The sequence below is a fragment of the Vanacampus margaritifer genome, chromosome 1 (genome assembly GCF_051991255.1).
Source record: "Vanacampus margaritifer isolate UIUO_Vmar chromosome 1, RoL_Vmar_1.0, whole genome shotgun sequence".
Lineage (NCBI taxonomy): Eukaryota > Metazoa > Chordata > Actinopteri > Syngnathiformes > Syngnathidae > Vanacampus > Vanacampus margaritifer.
Genome location: NC_135432.1, coordinates 5,556,758 through 5,580,672, shown reverse-complemented (window position 1 = coordinate 5,580,672; position 23,915 = coordinate 5,556,758). Strand labels below are relative to the sequence as shown.

The 23,915-nt window shown below is 36.4% G+C and overlaps 1 protein-coding gene across 3 annotated transcripts in view; it reads right to left on the bottom strand.

Moving 5' to 3' along the window:
• Positions 1-23,915, bottom strand: part of LOC144053507 (voltage-dependent calcium channel subunit alpha-2/delta-3-like) — a 133,689-nt gene that overhangs the window by 36,220 nt on the left and 73,554 nt on the right. For 2 of the 3 annotated variants that reach the window (XR_013294465.1, XM_077568018.1), the window contains exons 13-26: positions 23,889-23,906; positions 15,314-15,385; positions 14,384-14,464; positions 12,710-12,784; positions 9,131-9,214; positions 8,983-9,054; positions 8,261-8,322; positions 8,122-8,189; positions 4,436-4,481; positions 3,706-3,803; positions 3,513-3,606; positions 3,330-3,425; positions 2,990-3,111; positions 110-187 (exon numbers count right to left, since the gene is read on the bottom strand). Coding sequence is in view for 2 of the 3 variants with exons in the window: in XM_077568018.1 (XP_077424144.1) it covers positions 110-187; positions 2,990-3,111; positions 3,330-3,425; positions 3,513-3,606; positions 3,706-3,803; positions 4,436-4,481; positions 8,122-8,189; positions 8,261-8,322; positions 8,983-9,054; positions 9,131-9,214; positions 12,710-12,784; positions 14,384-14,464; positions 15,314-15,385; positions 23,889-23,906 (1,066 nt within the window). In the remaining variant the exon portion in view is untranslated. The remainder of the gene's footprint in view (positions 1-109; positions 188-2,989; positions 3,112-3,329; positions 3,426-3,512; positions 3,607-3,705; positions 3,804-4,435; positions 4,482-8,121; positions 8,190-8,260; positions 8,323-8,982; positions 9,055-9,130; positions 9,215-12,709; positions 12,785-14,383; positions 14,465-15,313; positions 15,386-23,888; positions 23,907-23,915) is intronic. The other variant, XM_077568025.1, reaches the window with a different exon arrangement.

Here is a 23,915-nt window from a genome sequence, read left to right as displayed (position 1 = left end):
ACAAATGCAGAGCCAAAGATTCCTGTACGATAGTCAGAGTAGAGAATTTTGCAGCCACTGTCAACGTAAGAGCGCGTGGCGGAGATAGAAGCAGCCATCCTCGACTTACCCGCAGCGATGGGCGATTTCCTCTCATCCAGGAGCTGAATGGCCGTGCTGGCTAAGACAACACTCTTGTTTTCTGAGCCTACAAGCACACAAACACACCTCATGAATCATTTCCAAATTCTTTTTTTATCAGTTCTGAACTGACCACAAGGTAATCGGTGAGGGCTGCACAAAAGATAAATGCCAAGGAGTATTATTTCATGGCCGCAGCTTCCATGAATCCAAGGCGAGCCGTTGCCAGTAAATAAGAGGCTTTCAGATCACTTGTATTAGCCGAGACTAATGGAAAGCCCGGGGCTGAGGACAGATAAAAACAAGTTCCTCCTTTAAAAGGAAAAAAAAAAACATTTTAGTGTTGTAGTTTAACCGTGTCCGTGTGTGTGTGTGTTCTGGCCAAGTCACTATGGAAAGGTCTGGACCTCTTCCTAACGTATCTGATTTCACCCCAAAGCAATCAGACCTGTCCTCAAGGGCACAGCACAGAATTAATAAGAGGGGAGGGGAGGATACATGGCTGTAGTAGACGACCAAATGTGTGTGCGAAGAATAAGTAAACACTGCAGACCTAAATGTACCCTGTGTTCATTATTTTTAAGCATAACAACAGAAATTTTTAAACTTTGAGTGTTTTGAGATTCAGGAGTTTTGTAGAACCTAATTTCATTTCTACATTTATGAAAGAGAAAGCTTTTTGGAAGCATCTGTAACTTAGGGCCCCGTTTATACGAGGTTGCGTAAAAATTCCAAAATATTCTATCTGAAGTTCCTTTCGTTTAGACGTTGACGGTACTTTGGTGGCTTGAACATGCAAACATTTGAAAACACCCTCCAGAGTGGAAAACTGTGTGTGTTCCCACGGTCCAAAACTCCGCTCAGATCTGCTCCCGTCGTGCACGTGCTTACGTCACATACATGCGCCGGTACAGGGAAGTACACAAACATGTCTGACTATATCTGCCCGTCGGCCCTTTAAGATGCTCTGGCTGCTTTTATAACACAACAAGAGTCCTTCCAACAATTACAGACTCTGCGCATGTGTACATAACAGAATTCTACGTACTCTTGCGTCACACCGTATTTTCTCTGATAGACGTTCATCCAAACGCGAAATAAAAAGTGGAGACGAGACGCCACTTTTGTGTCTTCTGTTCAGAACGTCATCATATAAATGTAGCTTAAACTATCAAATGTGATCAAGGTTATTTGAAGGAATTGGTATTATTAAACAAATATATTGTCAACCTACTATTTTTTGCGATACAGATTAACTGAATGCATTTTCTGGAGAAAAATAAAGTAGGGATGCACGATAATATCAGTGGGCGATAATTATCGGCAATTATCAACCTATTTGACGTCAAACAGTTAAACCAGATAATAGAGAAATTTGCAGATAATAATAGACATGCCGCGTTGGTCCCTCTATTGTGGCTCAAGTTTTGCCCAGCTCCTCAACCCCTCCCCTCTCCGATGGTAGTGTCGCATATTTGTGACGTCATAATGCGCGCAACCTCGGGCATTCTTTACTGTGTCTCCCCAAAATGTTACACTCAGAGTTTTTTGTTGCATTTTTAAAACATGATTTTTTTGGGCAAACTCAAAATGAGTTACTGGTTGTCTTTGAAGCAGAGATGTCAATAAAATTCAACTTCATGGTGCTTTACACAACGTTTCAATGTATTTAACATGTAAGACTTGTAGTTGGACTCGAAAGTACATTTGTATTCAATTATCAACTTACTTATCGGTTATCGACATCGGCACTAAATGAGTGGTTCATCGGTATTGTTTAAAATAAAGCCCAATGAAGAGGGAGTACTAAAAATACAAAATATGGACCTTTTTTTTGGGGGGGGGGGGGACTTTTATACAGTATGAAATTATGTACTCCGGTTATGTATTTCTGGACTAAAGTCTTAGAAAAACTTTCCGCTATTTTGGACTGTAGGATACCTTTATCTCCAAACTTGTGTTTGCTAGGTGACCTAACAACAACTAGCCCTTACTATCGCTAAAAAAACAATTCTTGTTAACTGGAAAAATAAACAAACTCTAAATATCGACCAATGGTCTAACCTCCTCATAAATCACATTTTAATGGAAAAAATATCTGCCTCAAATAAAAACCAAATATCAAAATTTATAGAAACATGGTCTACGTATATAGAATTTTTTAACCTAATTCCGGTTACTTAATTCTGTCTGTTAGCGAGAGCCACTACATCGTAATAACTTACATTGATGTTTCTGCATTTGGCAATTTATTATTATATTATATTATTAGTATGGTATTTTTTTTAATGGGCTTTAGGTGAACTGATGAATACACACACGCTCGCACGCACGCACGCACACACACACGCACATACACATACTCACCCACATACAAAAAAAATGTATGTATATATATATATATGTGTGTATATGTATATATATATGTATATATATTTAAAAAAAAAAAACATTTATTAAATTTTTTTAATTTATTTGTTTGTTTTTTTTTAAAAAAGGAGAGCAATGATGATGTCAAATCGAATGAACAATACTGAGCTCGCCTGGAGAAAAAAACAAATAAATAATAAAATGAAATGCAATTCGCAACATGAAAAACATAAAAAGAGACATTTACTTTTGTGAATAATTGCAATACTTATAAATCCTCTCTTTGCTCACCCCTCCCCCCTCTGTCTTGATAGAAGTTACATTGTTAATGGGAATCTAGTCAATTAATTGGTCATTGGCATCTTCTTAAATATTGACACATGCACACGAAAAAACAGCTAGCGTGTTCAATCCAATTCCACAAATCATGGCTTTATATTACACGGCTAGAACCTTCCATGCTTTGGAGACACAAATGGCAGCATTCTCATTTACTGACCTGAGTTGAAGGGCAGGGAGTAGACAAAGGTCCCAGGAACTTGTTCCGCCGCCCTTTTGTACCACAGGGGGAAGTGATCGGCGTTAAACACCCCTTCTTTGTCCTCGGCAGTCAGGAAGTCTCTTGAGACAGACGGAAATGACGGAGATGATCCATGCACATTCAAAAATGAATATTAACTCACCAGCCACAATACCTACGGAAACCTATAGAATATGTGTAACCACAATAGTTACGATCATTGTTTGACTAAAAGTTGACTTTCCTCATTTTATCAGCTAACTAAATTGAAACTTTTCCAAAGACGAATCACAGCTAGATACAGCGATGACATACTTACTGGTTAGTAAGCTTGTCAGGTACAACAAACAGGTTGATTCTGGACAGGCCGGTCCTCGTGCCAAGATAGGCAATCTCAACTCCTTTGTCAGAGTTCCTATGTTTTAAAATAATTCACAAATGTTGTCTCAAATGAGACCATAATACAGCAAGCATCACGTCGTACTGTATGCGTGCGCCATACTCAGACTTATTGAGCACCAAGCTGGTCCAATAGGCTTCCAGTGGGGCAGTTACTACTGCATCAAAAAGCACTTCTTGAACCAACTCTTTATCACCTACAAGAAAAAAAAACAGGGCCAAATTTGAACCAGTGAAATACTCTACCACAAAGAGACTCAGTGAATTAAGATGGACTGTTGGTGAATTTGACAAACATTGTAGTTGGGGTTCATGTCCACTGAGGTAGAGTTTGATTGCCTCTATCTGGGTCAGGTAGCGGTGCTCTGGGTGCTCATCTGTATTGCAGTAGGTCCTGTTTGAAGAAGACAGATATATAAAAGAATGAACAAAAACATAGTGCTAAATGATGACAGAATTTTTCCATACGGGAAAGTTTGGATCACATTTTCAAGAAAAACAGCTAAGCCTCAAAATATATGACCCACTATTGTAGTGGGATTTAGCTTTTTCTAGAAAACTGGTTGCAATGTCACAACAGGTTACTGAATTTCTGCTTAACACTGAAATCATAATTCGGGATCAGTAACCTTAGAAGGTGTAACTTATTTAGTCATTTTATTCTTCTTTTTTTACTTTTGCATCCTGTAAGCTAAATAAAGTGTTTGTTTGTTTTTTTCCAGGAGAGCTCAGTATTGTTCATTCGGTAATTTTACCGATTTGACATGTCATCATCATTGCTCTCTTTTTTTTTTCTTTTTTTTTTTTGTTGTGTGGGTGAGTATGTGTGTGTGCGCGTGTGTGCGTGATAAAGTGCTAAATTAAGTGTTTTAATTACATTTTCACAGCACTTTAAAAAACAAACAAAAAAAGCATCACAGTTTGAAAAGACAACAACACTTTTAACAATTATCCCCTCACTGATTAAATGCATTTTCTTTCAAAATGCTGATTGAAAAAATGAAAAGAATGCTTAAGTACGCATACCATTCATCGGCAAGGGCTACATCAGGATGCTCTAAATCGTGAAGGCCTGCAAGAAAAAAAAAATCATATGAACAAGCATTAATTTAAGCCGGAGAAGCTGTTAAACTCTTACACTCTCAAATACACGCTGCATGTGTGAAAAATGTATTTTGTGTCTGGTTTTGGCAAGTCTGATTGGATCAGGAAGAGCCAAGTCATGCTCAGACCGCTCCCAATGATGGATATGTTTGGAGTTACAAAGAGACCACCGTGACATGAATATTTACATGCATGAGGCTGGATATGGAAGTTTGACTCTGTGGTTTGACATAAGCATCGATCAAGAAACAGTCAACTCATCTAAAGAGCCACTAAAGAAATATGATACTGTTTAATTTTGAGGTTTCATGTTACATTTACTACTTCAACATGTGTGATGCAAGCTGAGAAGTGGACTTTCACTACCTATGATGACTTACGCAAATTGTGAGGAATGACTTGACAACATATTCGACTACTTTTGTAGAGCTTTATGTTCAAACAGCATTAACACAAATTATAATCAGTAACACCAACGTCTTTATAACACTGATGTACATATTACAGCACGAGAGATAATTATGTCGGTGAGAAAAGAGAAGGCAAATGAACTATGAAAATTAAATGAAATGACCGAATCAATAAAATAATAAGTTAATGCTTGTACTGTATATATTGTAACCCTACTTTGAAACCCTAACCCACATTCTGACAGCTGAATTAAGTAATAATTTTTTAGCCACTGTTATAAATGATGAACCTACTTTGGAACCGTACTTTGAAATCCTACTTTGAAACCCCAACCCTTCTTTGAAGCCCTACCATAATTTGAAACCCTGACCCACATTTTGACAGCTGAATTGTTTAAGCAATATTTTAAACCGCTGTTATAAATTGTGACCCTACTTTGAAACACTCATTTGAAACACTAATCACTTTTGAAAACCTAAAACTTTGAAAACTTACTTTGAAACCCAACTTTGAAAGCCTAACTTTCCCTGAAAGCCTACTTTAAAAAAAAACTAAACCTACTTTCAAACAATGAATTTTTTCACCTATAATTTTATAGCCACTGTTATAAATGATGACCCTACTTTGGAACCGTACTTTGAAATCCTACTTTAAAACCCAAACCCTTCTTTGAAACCCTACCATGATTTGAAACCCTGACCCACATTTTGACAGCTGAATTGTTTAAGCAGTATTTTAAACCGCTGTTATGAATTGTGACCCTATTTTGAAACACTAATTTGAAACACTAATCACTTCTGAAACCCTAAAACTTTGAAAACTTACTTTGAAACCCAACTTTGAAAGCCTAACTTTCCTTGAAACCCTACTTTAAAAAAAAAAACTAAACCTACTTGCAAACACATTCTGACAGCTGAATTTTTTCACCTATAATTTTGTAGCCACTGTTATAAATGATGACCCTACTTTGGAACCGTACTTTGAAATCCTACTTTAAAACCCAAACCCTTCTTTGAAACCCTACCATAATTTGAAACCCTGACCCACATTTTGACAGCTGAATTGTTTAAGCAATATTTTAAACCGCTGTTATGAATTGTGACCCTACTTTGACACACTAATTTGAAACACTAATCACTTCTGAAACCCTAAAACTTTGAAAACTTACTTTGAAACCCAACTTTGAAAGCCTAACTTTCCCTGAAAGCCTACTTTAAAAAAAAACTAAACCTACTTTCAAACAATACATTTTTTCACCTATAATTTAATAGCCACTGTTATAAATTGTGACCCTACTTTGGAACCGTACTTTGAAATCCTACTTTGAAACCCCAACCCTTCTTTGAAGCCCTACCATAATTTGAAACCCTGACCCACATTTTGACAGCTGAATTGTTTAAGCAATATTTTAAACCGCTGTTATGAATTGTGACCCTACTTTGAAACACTAATTTGAAACACTAATCACTTCTGAAACCCTAAAACTTTGAAAACTTACTTTGAAACCCAACTTTGAAAGCCTAACTTTCCCTGAAAGCCTACTTTAAAAAAAAACTAAACCTACTTTCAAACAATACATTTTTTCACCTATAATTTAATAGCCACTGTTATAAATTGTGACCCTACTTTGGAACCGTACTTTGAAATCCTACTTTGAAACCCCAACCCTTCTTTGAAGCCCTACCATAATTTGAAACCCTGACCCACATTTTGACAGCTGAATTGTTTAAGCAATATTTTAAACCGCTGTTATGAATTGTGACCCTACTTTGAAACACTAATTTGAAACACTAATCACTTCTGAAACCCTAAAACTTTGAAAACTTACTTTGAAACCCAACTTTGAAAGCCTAACTTTCCCCGAAAGCCTACTTTAAAAAAAACCTAAACCTACTTTCAAACAATGATTTTTTTCACCTATAATTTTATAGCCACTGTTATAAATTGTGACCCTACTTTGGAACCGTACTTTGAAATCCTACTTTAAAACCCAAACCCTTCTTTGAAACCCTACCATAATTTGAAACCCTGACCCACATTTTGACAGCTGAATTGTTTAAGCAGTATTTTAAACCGCTGTTATGAATTGTGACCCTACTTTGAAACACTAATTTGAAACACTAATCCCTTCTGAAACCCTAAAACTTTGAAAACTTACTTTGAAACCCAACTTTGAAAGCCTAACTTTCCTTGAAACCCTACTTTAAAAAAAAAAACTAAACCTACTTGCAAACACATTCTGACAGCTGAATTTTTTCACCTATAATTTTGTAGCCACTGTTATAAATGATGACCCTACTTTGGAACCGTACTTTGAAATCCTACTTTAAAACCCAAACCCTTCTTTGAAACCCTACCATAATTTGAAACCCTGACCCACATTTTGACAGCTGAATTGTTTAAGCAATATTTTAAACCGCTCTTATGAATTGTGACCCTACTTTGACACACTAATTTGAAACACTAATCACTTCTGAAACCCTAAAACTTTGAAAACTTACTTTGAAACCCAACTTTGAAAGCCTAACTTTCCTTGAAACCCTACTTAAAAAAAAAAAACTAAACCTACTTGCAAACACATTCTGACAGCTGAATTTTTTTCACCTATAATTTTGTAGCCACTGTTATGAATGATGACCCTACTTTGGAACCGTACTTTGAAATCCTACTTTGAAACCTCAACCCTTCTTTGAAACCCTACCATAATTTGAAACCCTGACCCACATTTTGACAGCTGAATTGTTTAAGCAGTATTTTAAACCGCTGTTATGAATTGTGACCCTACTTTGAAACACTAATCACTTCTGAAACCCTAAAACTTTGAAAACTTACTTTGAAACCCAACTTTGAAAGCCTAACTTTCCTTGAAACCCTACTTTAAAAAAACTAAACTTACTTGCAAACACATTCTGACAGCTGAATTTTTTCACCTATAATTTTGTAGCCACTATTATAAATTGTTTAATTAATTGATTAATTATTTATTAATTATTAATTGACACTATACTTTGAAACCCTACTTACTACATTGAAACCCTACTTAAAAACCCTACAGCCTACCTTGAAAGCCTAACCTCACTTTGAAACCCCATACCTGATAGATTTATCCAGGTTCGTATTTTATATAAGAAAAAAAAAATGTCATGTGCACATACAGTGGAAATGATACGGCTTAAAAAATACTGTGCATGTCATACCTTCTTCCACAGTGACATTCCCTGTGAAGAAGGACTTGCCGTGGCCCCTTGAAAGAGCAACTCCAAGACTAGCAATAAAACAAATAACTTGTCTTTTTAATCTTCATTGTGCAAAGATAAATGTCTGAATGTTTCTCACCTGAAAGGAGTACCATGAATATCCGTGTAGTAGTAATCATTTTGCAACACCAGTACACGCCTCTGTAACAAAAAGGATAATACATTTTTTCCTTGTTTTTTTCTGTTCTGGAGAAAACAGAAAAAAAAAGAAAAAAAAAAACATAATACAGTCTGTTGTGGCCAGCTTCCATAGTCACAAACCTAACTGTCATTCAGTATTTCATGGAATTGGCTGCAGCATGGCTCCATCTAGTGGTGATGAGAGTATTTGCTTGTGGCATATAATGTTGCTGCACTATGAAGTTCCCTGCATTAACATCGTGAATATGAATGAGTGTTGTGTGCCTGAATGTGTCTACTGTATTTGGAGATACGCATTTGCATATTGAATGCTTATTAATCAGCTGAAAGTACAAAGCTTTCAAAGTGCAATGCAGAGGCAGCGCACACGCACGCACACACACACCTGTGTGTGCGTCTCTCCAAAAGACACACCGGGGCTGCTGTCTCTCGTATTCAGCAACATGTGCATGTTGGAGATAAGCGGCTCACACACTGAGCCAGACACACTCGTGCGTGCAGAACAAACCAAATCAGACACAAATTCCCCAGTCAATGTTGTACATCGCTGTATAACCTCTTGGCAAAATGGTCTTTCCCTGCTGAGTTCTGCTTTTCAAATACAATTCAGGACCTTGAGAAAAAACGCTTTTGTTTGCATATTATGAGGGAGATGCTCACCCCTTTGTCGATACTCTTTTTCACTTCCATTGAGAAGGTCCCCGTCTTCCTGTTGACCATGGCGTTCCTCAGCTAGAAGCACAAAAAGACGGCGCTGAGTGTCCGACATCGCTTTCATAACGGTGTTGAATTACCACAAGAGTTTCACCGTGTCGTCCTTGTCCTCCCATTCTACCTCGGACAGATCCACACTGCTGTAGTTTGGCTTTCGTCGCTTTTTGCCGTCGCCATACTGAGCAGGCAGGAAACATGCGCATAGAAACATATGCATACTGAAGAAATTGTGAGGGCGAAATAAGTGTTAATTTCCATTAGGGGTGTTAGAAAAAATCGATTCAGTTAGAATATTCATCTGGTAAATTCAGAGGGGAGCCCATTAAGGCCCGGACTTGTGTCAGTATTAGGTGGTTTATTGTTTGAGTCACTTCCTCTTTTTGAATTTCACCTACTTAAGAAGGAAAATCTGAGTTGCTAAATGGAGGAATTTTCTTGAGAAATGTTTGCATTGCTTCAAACTAGGGGTGTTAGAAAAAAATCGATTCAGCAATATATCGCGATATTACAGCGCGCAATTCTCGAATCGATTCGATATTCAGCCGAATCGATTTTTAAACATCAATTTTTTATGGGAATATTCAAGAAAACGTCTTACTTAGGGTTAGGATTCACACATTAAGCATGGAAGAATGTTATATTAATGGAACATTAAGCCTTAATATTTTATTTCAGTGCTGTTCAAACATGAAACAGACTGCAAGCATTTTGTTAAACGCAGTGGCTCAGTTATAAGCCGGAATTTTCAGATAAATAAATACATTTTCATACAAATCTTACAGTGTACATGTACAAGTTTACTGATTAGTATTTTCAAAATTTGAGTTTAAAAAAAAAAATCGCAATCATTTCTAGATTCGCAGCGGGATTAATCAGTATTGAATCGAATCGTGACCTATGAATCCTGATACGAATCGAATCGCCAGGTACTAGGCAATTCGCACCCTTAATTTCCATAGTATGTTTTTATTTGATTCCGGTTTGTCCATCAGTTGATGCGCTTGGTCAGTTGGTGTGGCAACAGCTTGTTTTATTCTCTTTCAATTTGTCCCCCATCTGTGTGTCAACATGTTTTTTTGTGGATCAGTACTGCATGCGCGTGCTCGGAAGTCTCGTCCGTGTTCATCTATTAGCCAAGATAGCCTCCCAACCCTCATTAGCATTACTCATTAACATCTTTAATTAGACCACTATTAAACCATCTGTCGGTTCTTTCTCACCGTTTTCTCTTCTGCACCTCCTCATCTTTTACCTCCCATTTTTTACTGCATCCTGATAATTTGGCCAGCAGCCTCCTGCTACACATGCACTCCTCTTCCACCATTAATAGAATGGCGTTAATCATAACCAGTCAGGCATTATATGTTCACAGTGAAGGACTGGGGCACGCTCTCCTCATTTACATAACACAAATGTGATCAGCTCTGGCTAAATGGTCTTTATGGGATTAAAAAAAAAAAAAAGTCCTCATTGAGATATTCATATACTTTAATTCTACACTTAATTCACTTTAAAATGACATATATTACATAGAAGTACCTCAAATATTGATGGTGGTACAGACGCTCCCCTACTTACGAACATTCGAGTTACGAACAACGGTACATACGAACATGCATGCGCGCATGTCAAAAAATGTTCGGAAAGAGATGCTGTAAGTTAGATTTTGTATTGCGCACCTTTTTCCGAGTACTGTAGTGCTTCTTTCCGCCGCTAATACCGACGCTTGGCGCTGTGAGAGCTCACCCAGGCTCAGCAACGTGTCGAGGAGGAGGAGGAAGAAACGCCTGTCCCCATAAAGAAGCCATCGCACTCTTCGAGCAGCAAGACCCAAATATTGAACGTTGCACAAAGGTTGCAAATCAATTGAATGATGCCATACAGTGCTACCGCATCATTTATGATGAAAAAAGAAGAAAACTGTGCAATCGTCGTTAGATCGCTTCTTTCGGCCAGTTTCTAGTAAATCCTCCAAGGAAGATACTCATCAACCCTCATCTTCTTCTCCGCGACCCTCAACTTCTTCCTACATTGAAGTTACGGAGGAGGAAGTAACTTTTGAAGCCCATTCCAGCGACGACGAAGAATCTCTCATGATATAAAATCCTCCTCTTCCTCCTCCTCCATCAAATCCTTAAGCATCGAGTACATCTTCCAAAAGTAAGTTAAACTTCATTTTATTTATCTTATTACGTACATGTACATACTGTGTGTGTCTCTCGCTCTCTCTCTCTAACATACGTAGTACAGTACTGTACGTATTCTCTTTAAACATAAATTATAATACAAAATGTAGCACTGAAGCAACTTACGAACAAATTCACCTTACGAACGATCGCTCGGAACGTAACTCGTTCGTAAGTTGGGGAGCGTCTGTACTGCAATTTTAATGTTGCCGGGTTGAAATCAGTAGTTCGGAGAAAAACGGGTTTAAAGTTTTGGCAAATACATCTTTCAAAGGTTCATTGCAACCATTAGCTTAGAAAGACGATTTTGAACCAAACCCTTGAAAGACCACGAGAAAGAAAATTCCAATCGCAGGTAAAGAAGTCATCCAAAATGTTAACCCTTTAAAGCTGTCCTCGGCTTGTTTGACCTCTCAACAGATGAAATCAGCCTCAAGATTCCATTTAACCTACAATCCAAAGTTTGTTTTATTGTTGCTAATGGTGGCCTTTGTTACTATTATTTTTTTATGCAGTCAAATTACCGCAATGGGGAATTTCATTTAAGAGCTTCGTGTCCATCAAAGGAGTTATTTGTCATTTGGTGTGGCCTGTGACAAAAATGCTTATTGATATGTTATCATGGATATTATATCGCAAATGCATTTGGCCACAAAAAGACGACAAAAACGTTGTAAAGGTTCAACGAAGTATTTTCTGCATTCAACGTAATTCGTAAGCAACACAAACAACTTTTATCATATTGTACGGTATTTACAAGTCACACAAATGTGCAGTGTGCAGATTGTGGGGCTTTGGAAAGAACAATTTAGATAATTTACAAATTTAACAGTGCTCACATTTGATTTGAATTTCATCCCACTTAAAACAGCATAAAGTGGAAACCATTTGTCAATGACTTACGTGGCGTGTCACATGACATGATGACATCGAGGAGATCAACATTAAATTAAAAGGAGAAATAGACATGTTAAAGAGATTCCGGAACTGACGATTACCATATTTGCCGAAGACAGCATTGTCTTCTGTTATAAGGTATTATTTCTCTTTTGATTGAAATTGAATATTGATTTGAATCCAAAGATCTTGTTTTTACGTAGTCAAAATAGCTCAAGCACAAAACACCGGGTTATTTTTAAGACCAATTTTGCAAGTTCCCGAAACAAATTAGCTAACGATGCACATCGTCTACAAATAAATCACTTATCATCCTACACTTTGTCGAAATTGAACATTTTAACCATCCCGTCTATTTTTGTCCATAACTTGAAATCAACATGCGTACTCGTTAACCTGAGCGGGTCACGCATGACCATTTTTTACTGCATAATGACAAATGTGTTTCTGTGCCAAATGACATTGTTGTGTGTGTGACAGCAAAAAAAAAAAAAAGATCCTATTTGACATGGACTCTCAATTAACTCACAACTAATAAACCTGAAACGTAATGAAGGAATATGTTGCGTTTATGAGCAACTAGTACTTACAAGTGGCCGCAGATCTGGGTGGGTGAGAATGTATCCGTTGTTGGTGATTGCAAAGGCATAGCCGTGTATGCCCAACTAAGAGGAAATACAACAAACAGATACGTTATTGATTAAGTATCTAAAATGAGCAAAGTAACACGTTTTGACGGACTGTCAAAAAGGGTCTCACTGCAACAAAATATGTTAGCATTGCGTTAGCATTATGTTAGCACACATTGAGATGTACATAGTTTATTTGTAATAATAATATAAATGACTCATATTTGTGTTTTTCTATATACAAACAAGTGGAGAAAATGATTAAGATTAGCCTCCATTTAATTGTGAGTACTTCCACACTCCAAATCGCAACAATAATAAACAATTTAACCCTGGAGAACCCAAGAACCCTTTTCTTCTTTGGAAAATTATGAATTATACATTAAATGACTGCTATAAGTTCACTGAACACCAAAATATATGTTTTTTCAATTTTAACCCTTTATTCCCGAAATTTGAAATTTGACCCTTTTGGGATTTAGGGGTATCGTTTTGAAAAATCTGAATAACTAAAACTTTCAGTAAACTATTTAGAATTTAAGAAAATAATCAATCAAATACACAGCTACATTGAACAATAGAATTTTTTTGTTTTATTTGTTGCATTTTAGAAGTGGATTTTGAATGTACAAACACACTTTGGCCAATGGAAACAAGAACAAAGGGACAAAATCACTGCTGGTAAAAAAAATAAAGGTCTTTGTTATTTGAGTAGCAGAATTTATAGGGGCCAAATTTGACCCCGTGGGTTCTCCGGGGTTAAATCCAACACCAGTCCCTAATTGTGTAAAAAGCAGGTTAACATAAAGTATATTTACACATGTGCCTAATTTTAATACTAGTGAGTTGATTTCTAGAAGGAAGCTTAGATTTCCGAGGCATTGTTCAGTCTGTGTGTGGAAAGAAAACATGTGTGCACGGTTCAATGATCCTTACAGTCAAAGCTCATTCTTGTAAATCTCTTGTTGGATGGTAAAATATTCTGATCTGCTGCGCTAATTAACCTACATGCAAATCAAGTTTTGTGAGTTTTGTTAAAATCTGTATTTTATTTAAGAACAGCCATCCGTTCATTCAATGATCCGCTTGAACAAAAACAAATAATACATCAAAATCCAACACGAGCCACAAGTATCAAGTAGCACTGGTGTGCATGGTGTATAATTTATTTAATTACTGCATGAGAGGAAGAAGGCAATAACAATAAGTATCAAACCTAATAAAAAAAAATTCCATTCCTTTTTTTTTTTTTTCTGCAGAGCTCAGTATTGTTCATTCGGTAATTTTACCAATTTGACATGTCATCATCATTGCTCTCCTTTTTTTTTTCTTTTTTTTTTTGTATGTGGGTGAGTATGTGTGCGTGCGTGCGTGCGAGTGTGTGTGTATTCATTAGTTCACCTAAAACCTATTAAAAAATCCCATACAGTTCACCTAAACCGAACACTTCCAGCCAGAGTCGTGAGGCCGTCAGGAGACCCGAGGAAGGACCAAAGAAAGGAAAGTGAAATCCAGCACAGACCAGACACCACCCACCAGGCCAGTCCGGTTTGCCATTCCAATTACTTCGTCCATATCCACATGCAGTTTATAATTGCACGGGGGATTTGGAAAAACTATAAAAGCATCTAATACCTTGTATTTAGGGATGGTCTTGAGTAGCTCTGAGACGGGGACGTCTGTTCCTACCACCCCGAGTAAAATGCCGTGGTTCCGCTGAAAGCACATCATGAAATACAAAAAGTTAACATTTGAGAAGTATTTGAAAAGATGATTGACAGAACACACTTTGAAAGAAATCTACAATTCCATTCCTAAAAATGTGACAAATGGTGCCAATGGTGTCAATTATTGCCGTTTGTTTGGGAAATGTGCGCCCCCTTGTGGAGTCACCCTCTCTAGAAGGCACACCGGAGGAGGAGTAGAAATACTCTGGATTAATGCAACACGGGGAGCAGATACAAGGACATAAAGACGATTATGCATTAAGGAAGACTAGAAGACTTTTTTTTTTTTTAAATAGGGGGTTGTGGGGCGGCTCATACAAGGTGATATTCAAGCTATGTGGGGCGGCTCATACAAGGTGATATTCAAACTCGGTCCACCACTTCATTTCGTAACGAGGTTCTCCGAGGCAGAAATGTTGCATGATCGTGTGAGCTTTCCAAAACAAAGAAGAATCAAAATTCTCGGATTATGTCGCAATGTTACCCGAGTGTATCTGAACACTTTGCTACGGAAAATACTTCTTACCGTCTGGGGAACCCGATTGTCTTTATGTGTGTACCGTGTATTCGAGCGGATTTGAAAAATATGCTGAGGGACTTGAGGGTGTAGGGGTCTAAATTTGACTGGCGCTTTTCCCTCTACACAAATGCTGGATTGTTAAAAGTAGTCTAAAATTTCAATTTCCATTTTCTTGACAAGCTGACAAAAATATTAAATAGACCTGTAAGATCAACCATTCATTCAAAAAAGGGCAGTCAAAGAAAGAGCTAACAGCACTTCACAATTTGTTGGAACCTGCCAGGGGAGTCATAATCAACTTAATGCACGGATACTTACCGTCTCATTCTTGGTGCTGAACACGGGCATTGCCACGGTGGTCATCAGCACTGGACCTTGACCATCATCCAGCTAAATGGATATTGAGGGAGTAAATATGACAGAAACAGAAAGGGAGGAGAAAGAAAGGAAGCAACAATGGAATACAATTTAATAGGTTCATATGAAATGGTTGCCCATTGTCACTCACATTCTGTGAATCCGCCTTGTGACACTTATTTTAAGATCATACCCCAAATAGCGGACCAGTAAGTAATTGTGCAGCCGACCCAGTCGTACTCAATTATCTTCTTCAGGCTACATCTTACTTATTTGACATGTTTTATTCATGTTCCTTATTTGACTTAAAACATGTTCAATCACAGCCTGTCTTTGATCTCCTTCAGAATAAGCTTATCCAGAGGCAGTGCTTCTAGTTAGGATGTGAGTATCTTTCTTCCCGCAGGACTGCTGGAATAATTAAGATATTTATCTTTGCAGCGGCTGCCTGTCTATGCTTGTAACTTCAATTTCTTGATGAAAGTTTGTTGTGGAGACTGCTCACAATGTGTTACATGGTTGTCCACTAAAAAAACATGCATAGTTAGAAGTATGTTTACCTCTTTGGGTACATAATGTCTTAAGGAGCTGTCGAAATTAACCAAATAATCGACAAGTAATCGACAAGTAATCGATTATCAAATTAATCGACAACTATTTTAATAATCGAGTAATCGTTTGGAGCCATTTTGTAATTTAAAATTGTCCAAATCCTCTGATTTCAGCATATCAACAGTAATTGTTCACTGAGTTCTGTAGTCCCTCATGAACGAAGACTGATTATCTTCTGTGTTTAATCAAAATAAGACATTTGTAAACATCTATTTTTTTTTAAATTACTATACGAATACCATATACGGAATAAACACCAATCACTAGTTAATAAACAGTAATCTGGGATTTTTTAAAATACACTTTAATACAAAATTGAAATGAATCCGATGAGTCGATTAATCGATTGAATAATCGATAAATGAATCGATACAAAATTGTTGATAGTGACAGCACTAATGGCTTGTCACTGGGATGACACCCTCAACACTTCTCTTCTGCTTGCTAAGAATTCTACATTTGGAAACGTGCCATTTTGGTCCTTGCAATGACTAACAAACTAACTAAAACAGTGGCGGACAAGAAGTGGCAATGGTGTTTAGTGAAAACTATATAAATTGAGCCAATTTCACCTTAAGGGGCTTTTGAAATGTGCCCATTTCATCCCATAAAATGAAATAAGACATTGAGATTTTCCATTTAACTTCAAATTCATTGTTATGATTTTATGATTATTAAAAATCATATTGGTCACGATACCACACATTTTAAAAAATATATATATAAATTAACTGCAAACTGACAATGTAATTGTAAACAGCAAAATATGCACACTTGTTGACAGGGTGGACAATGACAGAGTGGACATTCTTAGCCAATGCTGGCATTTAAAGAGCACATGGTGGACCTTCACTTAGAAATAGGAGTCTGTTAGAAATTGAATTTACAAAAGGTTTGACATGGTGGACATGTTAACCTTGACAACATCCAATGACACACATAATACGAATCCTTTAGAAAACATAAACATTTACTCTGAAACTACTATTGAAGGAAGACAAAATGCTGGCAGTAATATCAATGAAAATGTCATGAAATGACAGGGTGGACAGCAAATTCAGGGACACATGCAAAATGTTCCGTATACATGATCAAAACAACTCAATTTATTGAATAACTAATTTTGGACAATAAAACCATGTAAGCTGCCAAAATCATGCATATTCAATGTCGTTTTTGTTTTGATACTTATTTTACTGAATGTAGGCAAATGTTTGACCCTCTGTAATAAAACCTCAGTTTCGTTATTCTGCTACACTTTTTGGCGATTGACCCAGTTATTGTTTATCCATTTCTGCCGCAGCAATCGGTTTACAACTATTGTGTTATAGAACAGAGTGCACATCCTCAAAACACCACCTCTATTTTACCACCAGCAATAACAGGTAATGGCAGGAAACGACCAGCATCCATCCTGTCTCTATCAGACACCGAGCGAAAAAGAAGCAGTGACCTGAGCCTTGATAGATGATAATAGCAACTGAGGACACAGGATTGGACATCAAAGCGGGAAAGAAGTACACCTAAGTACAAGTGCTGTAACAATGGACAACCTTGCTGCTGGAAAAAATGGTATCGATCAAAAGATGAGGGGGAATGAACAGGACCTCATCTAAAAATAAGAAATCTATTTCCAAGCTCAGGTACAGTATATTGGATCATATATCACAGGTCTGTAAACACACGTGCTAGGAGTTACCGTGTCTTCTCATGACATCAACAGCTGTTGAGTTTCTCTTTTTTTTTCTTCTTCCTTTTTTTATTATAGTTTTTATTTTTGGAGACATTGTCGATGTGGTCAAATTGTCTTTTTTTTCTTTTTTTTTTTTTTAATTTATTTGACATGTCATCATCATTGCGCTCTTTTATTTTTCTTCCTTTTTTTATTATAGTTTTTATTTTTGGAGACATAGTCGACGTGGTCTAATTGTCTTTTTTTTTTTTTTTGACATGTCATCATCATTGCTCTCCTTTTTTTTCTTCTTCCTTTTTTATTATAGTTTTTATTTTTGGAGACATAGTCGACGTGGTCTAATTGTCTTTTTTTATTTTTTATTTTTTTATTTGACATGTCATCATCATTGCTCTCCTTTTTTATTATAGTTTTTATTTTTGGAGACATAGTCGACATGGTCTAATTTTTTTTTTTATTTGACATGTCATCATCATTGCTTTCCTTTTTTCATTATAGTTTTTATTTTTGGAGACATAGTTGACGCGGTCTAATTGTCTTTTTTTTTGGAGACATATGATCATTGCTCTCCTTTTTTTTTCTTCTTCCTTTTTTTATTATAGTTTTTATTTTTGGAGACATAGTCGACGTGGTCTAATTGTCGTTTTTTTGGAGACATATCATCATTGCTCTCCTTTTTTTTTCTTCTTCCTTTTTTTATTATAGTTTTTATTTTTGGAGACATAGTCGACGTGGTCTAATTGTCTTTTTTTTGGAGACATATCATCATTGCTCTCCTTTTTTTTTTCTTCCTTTTTTATTATAGTTTTTATTTTTGGAGACATAGTCGACGTGGTCTAATTGTCTTTTTTTATTTTTTATTTTTTTATTTGACATGTCATCATCATTGCTCTCCTTTTTTTCTTCCTTTTTTTATTATAGTTTTTATTTTTGGAGACATAGTCGACGTGGTCTAATTGTCTTTTTTTATTTTTTATTTTTTTATTTGACATGTCATCATCATTGCTTTCCTTTTTTCCCTTCCTTTTTTTATTATAGCTTTTATTTTTGGAGACATAGTCGACGTGGTCTAATTGTCTTTTTTTATTTTTTATTTTTTTATTTGACATGTCATCATCATTGCTCTCGTTTTTTTCTTCCTTTTTTATTATAGTTTTTATTTTTGGAGACAGTCGACGTGGTCTAATTGTCTTTTTTTATTTTTTATTTTTTTATTTGACATGTCATCATCATTGCTCTCCTTTTTTTCTTCCTTTTTCATTATAGTTTTTATTTTTGGAGACATAGTCGACATGGTCTAATTGTCTTTTTTTATTTTTTTTTATTTGACATGTCATCATCATTGCTTTCCTTTTTTCCCTTCCTTTTTTTATTATAGTTTTTATTTTTGGAGACATAGTTGACGCGGTCTAATTTTCTTTTTTTTATATATATATTTTTTTTTTATTTCATTTTTTTTTATTTGACATGTCATCATCATTGCTCTCCTTTTTTATATATATATATATATATTTTTTTTTTGTTTTTTGTTTTTTTTGTATGTGGGTGAATATGTGTATGTGCGTGTGTGTGCGTGCGTGCGAGTGTGTGTGTATTCATTAGTTCACCTAAAACCTATAAAAAAAAAAAATCCCATACCTTGATGCTGTTGAGAGTTTCTATTCACTGGCTACTACTTTGTGCGTGAATGATCATTCGTTTGGTGGAATTCAGGCTTGTTTTGCTATGCCGAGGAAATGAAAAGTAGATAAAAGGAGCCGCACGGAGATTGACAGGCGACATATTTAAATGTCAAAATTTAGTTTCTACTTGTCTTTCCTGCGGGAGGAAATGCATCAATTTGCCTTGTCATAATCTCAACCAAGAAGGAGGACCAGCTTTTAATACTTAATGAAACCCACAACCACGCTGCCGAAATTCTACAATTTGACCTGTTATCTCAATTTGCTTAAAGGCACAATCATTACAGTTTTTCCTAAAGCTCTCAAACAAGGTGTGTTCACAATACGGAGAATGGTCTCAGCAGGCTGAGGATTTTTGTTGCATTCACTCTTGACTAACAGCTTGTGACCAAAACCTGTAAACTTTTGACCTCAATAAGGAACACACAGTTGGAGAGAATAATTACCTCTATGCGGTAGATTGCACTTTGCAGGACAGAAATTGATGCCTATCCCTTTTTCTGAGAGGTCATGGGCTAAAAAAAGTTTTTCCTCTTAGAGACACAAATAAAGCACCCCTCTGAAAATACAGTGACACGCCCATGCCCCAAGTTTCATGTCTCGGGGGGGGACACCTTGTAATCTAGATTCATGTGACAAATGCAAGAGCTTGTGTATGAGGTGACCTTTGTTTCCTTGGAGACGGAGCTCAATGATGGTGTACAAGAACAGGACGGTGCGCGATGCTGCAAAGGGGGTTACGGCAGCTTCATAAAAAGCTCTCATGATAAATTTAAAAATGAAACAATTATTATACATATATTATTGACACTTGTAAAGCTATCGACTTTGCACTCAGTAAACGATTTTTAACTGCTCCAACATCCTCCTCACACGTCAATATCGGGTCGTCAATATTACGCTCGACTACAATGGTACCTTGTAGCAAGCAGTGTTGCCGCAGTTATCTTGAAAACCTAACTTAGTTACTTTATTCATTAATTGATTATAAAAGTAACTAAATTAGATTACTAGTTATTTTATCAGTTATACTCAACAGATTTCGACATTCACACTTAACATAAAGTTGACAACTCGTTCTGCCAATACTTAATTGGAAGTGCATTTTTAACCGTGACATTTAACCCTGGAGAACCCAAGAACCCTTTTCTTCTTTGGAAAATTATGAATTATACATTAAATGACTGCTATAAGTTCACTGAACACCAAAATATGTTTTTTCAATGTTTTTTTCAATTTATTCCCTAATTTAGGATTAGAGCGAAATTTGACCCTTTGGGATTTAGGGGTATCATTTCGAAAAATCAGAATAACAAAAACTGTCAGTAAACTATTTAGAATTTAAGAAAAATAATTAATCAAATACAAAGCTACATTGAACAATATATTTTTTTTGTTTTATTTGTTGCATTTTAGCCATCTTGTCACCACCACTCTGGCTCATGTAAGTGCAATATTCATCCACTAGATGGCCCCATGCAGGGGTCAGAAGTGGCACTCTGGACTTTTGAAGTTAAATTTGTAAAAAAAATAAAATAAAATAAAAGTCTCTGTTATTTGGGTAGCAGAATTTATAGGGGCCAAATTTGACCCCGTGGGTTCTCCAGGGTTAAGTATTATATATATGGTTCTGTTTTGATTAAAAATAAAGACAACCCTTTTTGGCATAACATATGTAATTTTATTTTAAAAAGAGTTTATAGATTTCACTTAACATAAACGGGGTAAGGAGACCAGGGCTAGATGTATCACTTTTTATACTTTTATTTTTATATATTGCTGTACATTTATACCAGATGAAAGACCAAAGTCTTAGGTATATTTTTGTGTTCATGTCATTTTCATACTTTGTGTCAGTGCATAGATTATAAGCCATCAAATACAGGGAGTGAATATCTGACATATTGCCCCACCAATGGATAGGTTGTCACACTATATGGGGTAAGATGTCACACTGGATATTGCAACTAATAAAACAAGGACAAAATTATCATTGTTCTCCTGTTTTTTTTGTCTGTTTGTTTTCTGGCATACGTAAACAGTTGCCAAAGGTGCATTTTTTTTATTGGCCCATTCTTTGCATATGTAACAACAAACCCCAAAATGACTGAGACAAGTTGCCCCAAATTACTATGTTGGCCAACACTTGCTCTAGTTTAAAGTTATCTTAAAATGGAGCAGTGATTGAGGCATGACAAGATACCTGAATCTATCCTCTAACGAGTCCACATGATTTGCTGCTAGAGTTTGTCTATGTATGACGCCCGTTTCAAAATATATGAAGTTGAACATTTTTACTTTGGGTTATTGGCACTCATTTAAGCTCACAATGTGCTATACTCTCTTCAGACAATACACATCCCCTGACCATTTATACGAAGAAAACTAGTATTCCACTTTTTTCGTTGCACCCTCTGGTGAGTAAGGAAATTGCAATGTGACAACTTACCCATGATACAACTAGCCCCGGTCTCCCCTACTTGTTTTTGTTTAAAGAAAAATAGTCTTTCTAGAATTCATTCATCAAAAGTCTTTTTCTTATACAATCTGTTTTGGCCTGACATATTTAACATGGCAAAATTAAAATTTATGTCGTATATTGTTTATAAGTACAATGATTACTTTTGGTGAACTTATACAGTCACACAGCCTTGTGGATCTTTCTCCAAGTTTAACTTTGCTGTGACCCATATTATTATTCTTAGTATCTATTATTATTAATTTGATCTACAGGTATGCATTAGAATAGTAATTACTGTAAAAAAAAATTTTTTTTTAATATTAATAATAATAATAATAATAATGCATCAGTTTTATATAGCACTTTTCTAGACATCCAAAGACGCTTTACAATGGAATGGATACATTATTCATGGACTCACACATTCACACTCTGGTGGCGGTAAACTACTTTAGTAACCACAGCTGCCCTGGGGTATACTGACGGAAGCGTGGCTGCCAGTGTGCGCCTACAGCCCCTCCGACCACCACCAAACATTCGCACCATTCATACACCAGTGTGAGTAGCAGTGAAGGCAACGTGTGTGAAGTGTCCTGCCAAAGGACACAACGACTTGGGGAGGACGGGGATCGAACAGCTGACCTTCTGGTTACCGAACGACCGTCTCTACACCTTGAGCCACGGCCGCTTTCGCGTTACTGGCATCACTGGTGGTAACAAGCACCAACTCCAATGTTTGAACAATTCTTACAACCGGCATGATGATGATGGTGATAAGGTAAAATAGAAGAAAGAAATCCACTAAAGTTAGCAAACATTCTAAGCAAAAAAAAAAACGTCGTCCATGTCCACATACTAACAGCTCACACAATCACAATCACAACCAATTTACTAGATGGACTATTTCAGACCCAAAATGTGTACTTATTTTCTTGCTTTTTGCAGCTCAAATACTACCCGTATTTTTATGACCTGTAATGTTATATTTGATATCACAGGTATAATATCAATATATTATAATGTAAGATCTGGGATGCTGGCATTTTGCCTTTGGATTACTAACACTCTTTTGTCCAGGTTGTTTCACTGTCATGCATGGTCACATGAATGAATGAGAAGATCATCCTAGTCCAAATCATTATCCAAATCTGTCTAACCTTGTCACTTTAGTTTGCTGAGATGGGGCAAAACTAATTATCGAGAGAAAAAATATTAGCCATTATTTTTTCGGAGTCAGTCCCTGTTTAAATACTTTTTAGACACTACAGCTATGCAGAAAGTCTCTAGGACTTTGTCTATTTCACTTTTGTTTACACAAAAAAAAAAAGCACACTGGCCAGAGCTGTGATTGAAGATACCATGCAAATAAATACTATTGAGTTAATCATAACCACAATGCTAGACAATACTGTATCTATTTGTAATTTCTGCTGAGCTGCTCTGGTGTCTATCACCCTAACAGTGTGAAATGTCTGCCAACTGCCTCATGGGATTCTATTCCCAGTTTATATTAATCGTGTAATCAAATATAACACCAAAATGGTTTAAAGAAACAAAAGCATCAGTGCAGATCATCCCACCAGTTATTATGGGCTGCTGAATTTCCATTCAACCATTTTCTGAACCGCTTATTCAGACTATGAAAATTAAAGAATTATTTCAGAAAATCAGACCGAGACAAATGCCACAAACAGGCTTGTTTTCACATCACAATGCACATGAAAAAAAAATTAAAAATAATTATGGTCACACTGCAAGCCCCTAAAACTGTGTCATGCATGCCTGACGTTGCATCACCACTGACGAATAAAAGTTAAGCATTTGTAAAGATGTGATGTGCATCTTTGACCAAACATGCAAGAGAGACTTTACCAACAACAATCACAAGTAATGCCTTGAAAGGACAGCCTAAAGTCACAGTAAGACACCTAATGTGATGTTCCTCCAACTATGTTTTCTTATAGTTGTGGAATTTGAGACCAAACTCATATTACACGACCAAGCAATCCCATGACCGACCACACAGGCCTCAAGACGACACATCACAACACAGCACAGCAACAATCTCAAATCACAATTTGTATTTACCTTTTGTGCTTGAGGGAGCTAAGGCCA